The following is a 3,462-nucleotide window of genomic DNA, read 5'->3' as shown; positions in this document are numbered from 1 at the left end:
TTCAGGTTGGTGTAAACCTCTTTTCACACCAGACCAGGCGTGCCTGGAAAGGAACCTGGAGTCATCGCTGAGCTCAGCCCCATGTGAACGGGATTCGATCCGATGCGGATCAATCTTTGGAAGCAGTACATAGGATATCACTAGGATCAACCGCCCTGACGGACCTCATCATCACAGTGGTAACCTGCAGTCTATCCAACACCTGTTAGCCCGTCTTACCAAGAAGACGACGCTAGATACGATTTGGGCCGTCAGGGTGGGAGGGAAGCATCGAATCATGGAAATGGCACTTGGAAAGCAATTCCGGGGAAAAAAATGCATGCTTTTCCACTGCCATTCGTCAGAGAATGATGCCCACATCGAGCGGAGATGAGAGGTGTGGCGCAGTATCGTCGAGCTGCAGGCGCCACGTAACGCTGGCGGGGTCGGTCTCGCTCACATTAGTAGAGCAGGGGAGAGCAGAGGAGACAGGAGAGGAAGCCAGCACCGGCGACTGCGACTCCACAAGCGAAGCGTAGCAGACCAGAAGGCCAAGAAGAAAGCAGGGCCGGCCGCGGGGAGGGAGGCATGTCGTGGCAGACGTACGTTGACGAGCACCTGCTCTGCGACATCGACGGCCAGCGCCTCACCGCCGCCGCCATCATCGGCCACGACGGCGCCGTCTGGGCGCAGTCCGACGCCTTCCCGCAGGTCCCCCCGTCTATCCATCCCCTCGCCGTTCCCCGTTCATTTTGATTTCGTCGCAAGCAGATCATTAGGCAGAGTGGTGCTACCCAGCCCCCATGCTTGCCCTTGCTGATTGAGATCCGCCATGTTTCGGGTCAAAGCCAAGATCGATCAATCTTGGTATCCACAAGCACATCTTTGTATTACCAGTTCCCATTCAAGCATTATTATGTAGTGTAACGATACAAAAGGAAAATAAAAATAAATAGATATAAGTTTCTGACCTTGGGAGGAATTCAAAAATAGAGGAAAGCACTCCTTCCTTTTAGTACTTGCCACCTCTATTTTACAAACGACACCGATTAACCCTCAAAACATAACTGCCAATAAAAGTATGAATCGTGCGGTACAGTACAGATGTTTCTGCTTTTCTTTTTCTGGCCAAGGCACAAGCGTTCCTTTTACAGGTATGAGTTGAATCACCACATTATAACAGGTAACTGGCTATAAAATGGTGCCCATTTTTTTATTCCATTATCTAAAAAATAAATAAAATGGCTGCCCAATAATTTAAGCGAATGGTGAAGGGAGATCCTGCTGTTGAAAGCAAAGTCTTTCTTTTGTGATACTGATCGTTTCACTGCTCAATAGGCTTTTCGTATGCTGATGATCACTTTCGTATTCTAGCCAGGTCTGGGGCGACTTATATGCCCCGAAATTTCTGGAAGCATTAGGAGGAATATTTGTGATATAGTAGTATATATTAAGTTCTAAGATGCTTCACGCTAATTCTCAACTGTGCTGCAAAACTTGTCTAGTGACTCCCGGAAAGCTTATGAACATTCTTGAGTTTAGATATACATTTTTCAAAAGGTTTGGTCTAATTTTATTGCAACACTCTGATGAATATTTATTTCTACGCTTTGCAGGTCAAACCCGAAGAAATCACTGCAGTAATGAATGACTTCAGTGAACCAGGTTCTTTAGCACCAACCGGATTATACCTTGGTGGTACAAAGTACATGGTTATCCAAGGCGAACCTGGAGCTGTCATTCGAGGGAAGAAGGTTGGGAGTTCGTGTTACATTTTCTTTGCTTGTTGCATTAGAATATTCTAGTAAGATGCACTATTTCATCTTTCCTTTAAAAATGATGCATTGTTCCATTTGCATTGATAGATGCAGAACACTTACGAGGACAAATCCTTGTTGGGTTACAATTCACTCCAGTTTATAGAGAAATAACAAACAACAATGGAACATAAACCATAGCCGTTTTGCATGTACATGGAATTATGGATTAGAGAATTAGAAAGACATCCTCGTGTTCCCCAGGCCGAAGAAATTAGTTGCATTAGCTAGCGTCTGCAGTTGTTGGCCAAGTCGTTTTAAAGAGCACATAGAAGGTAGCAACTCCCATCAAAGATCCTAGATTCTGCAGCTGTTGGGCATCAGCTGGCTTCCTCTTGTTTCTGTCCTAACTCAAACCTGATGAGTGACCCAACCGAGAGGTGGTCAATCAAAGTAAGAATTTGATTTGTTTGGAGGTAAAATCTAACTCCAGACGCTATTTATCCACATGGGTACTGGAGGATCATTTGGAAAGTGGTAAGTTGTCGTCATTCTATTTCTTACGCCTATTGATGTGATGACCTTATGACTTGCAACCACGCTTTCAATTTCAACTCATCACCTGGAATTATACTTGTTACATGGCACCTGTACTGACCAGTATACCAGATACGGTGAATCCCTTCACTGGTACACCAGTCATCCTGCCTATTTTTCTCCCCCAAAATTACATTTATCAGCCTAACGCCTAAGCAAATGAAACACATGCAACCTGCCTGATTTGTGCTCTGTCCCCTGCTGTTGCTTGTTTGCAGGGACCAGGAGGGGTTACCATCAAGAAAACCAATCTATCCGTCATCATTGGAATCTATGAGGAACCAATGACTCCTGGCCAGTGCAACATAGTTGTGGAGAGGCTTGGTGATTACCTTGTTGATCAGGGCTTCTGAACCCAGAATATGTAATATGTAGCAACTGGGTTTGTGTTTGCTGAAATCTGTCATCTATCCCATTAATAATTAGCACAAATTTGGATGAATACTGAGGACACAGTGTCCGAATCGCTTCCTACATTTCATGGGGCTCATATGTAATCTTTAAAAACAGTGGTTATGAAAGTTTTGCTGAGCACCCAATCTATCCTCTTACTGATACTGCTTCCATCTTCAGTTCCCACAAATAGGGTGCAAATTTTGCTGTGGTCTTTTTGGAACTGTTTGCAGAAATTTCACAGAATAAACCTTACATTTTGATGTCAGATTGCGAATAAGATTATAAGATACCAGTACCTGTAAACATGTCATATCCTTTTCATGGCTGCCAAATCTTTCTCATCCATATCATAACATTTAAAAGAATGTTTCACTGGCTCTCATTTATTACACGTTTCAGTGACGGTATGTTGCTTTCAGTTGCCCCTGCAGCCTCAGTGTGCCACACCTCTTGAATCCAGCAACCTAAACGAATTGCATCCTTTCTGGGTGGAGTCACATGAATCACCTCACTCTCTGATCAGTTCTGGTACGTATCCACTGACCATTCCTTTATGTGGCAGCCAGTGGAACTGGGGCGTGAAATTACGTGCCCTGAGAGAGACTGAACCTTGTGCTTTGGAATGAATTCCCTCCTTGGATAGAAAGAGAGAGCTGAGGCAGCCAGAGTCTGACTGCCATTCCCACAGCCGCCTGCCGCGGATTCACCTTTCACCAACAGCGGGCAAATAGCT

General features: G+C 44.9%; 1 protein-coding gene across 1 annotated transcript; it reads left to right on the top strand.

Annotated features, from left to right (window-relative positions):
* Positions 1-363: 363 nt before the first annotated feature.
* LOC133911436 (profilin) lies at positions 364-2,888 on the top strand. Its single transcript, XM_062353713.1, has 3 exons — positions 364-690; positions 1,596-1,733; positions 2,552-2,888. Exons 1-3 carry the CDS (start codon positions 568-570, stop codon positions 2,684-2,686), a joined length of 396 nt encoding a protein of 131 aa, XP_062209697.1. The 5' UTR covers positions 364-567; the 3' UTR covers positions 2,687-2,888.
* Positions 2,889-3,462: the final 574 nt, after the last annotated feature.

This window comes from Phragmites australis, chromosome 1 (assembly GCF_958298935.1).
Source record: "Phragmites australis chromosome 1, lpPhrAust1.1, whole genome shotgun sequence".
NCBI classification, from domain to species: Eukaryota; Viridiplantae; Streptophyta; class Magnoliopsida; order Poales; family Poaceae; genus Phragmites; species Phragmites australis.
The sequence above is the reverse complement of the archived record's forward strand: the minus strand, read 5'-3'. Positions and strand labels throughout refer to the sequence as shown.

Excerpts from the sequence above, each read along its gene's own strand:
- LOC133911436 (XM_062353713.1), top strand. The coding sequence starts at position 568 with ATGTCGTGGCAGACGTACGTTGACGAGCACCTGCTCTGCGACATCGAC. Across the intron at positions 691-1,595 it reads AGTCCGACGCCTTCCCGCAG|GTCAAACCCGAAGAAATCAC; the intron begins GTCCCCCCGTCT and ends TACGCTTTGCAG. Across the intron at positions 1,734-2,551 it reads CTGTCATTCGAGGGAAGAAG|GGACCAGGAGGGGTTACCAT; the intron begins GTTGGGAGTTCG and ends GCTTGTTTGCAG.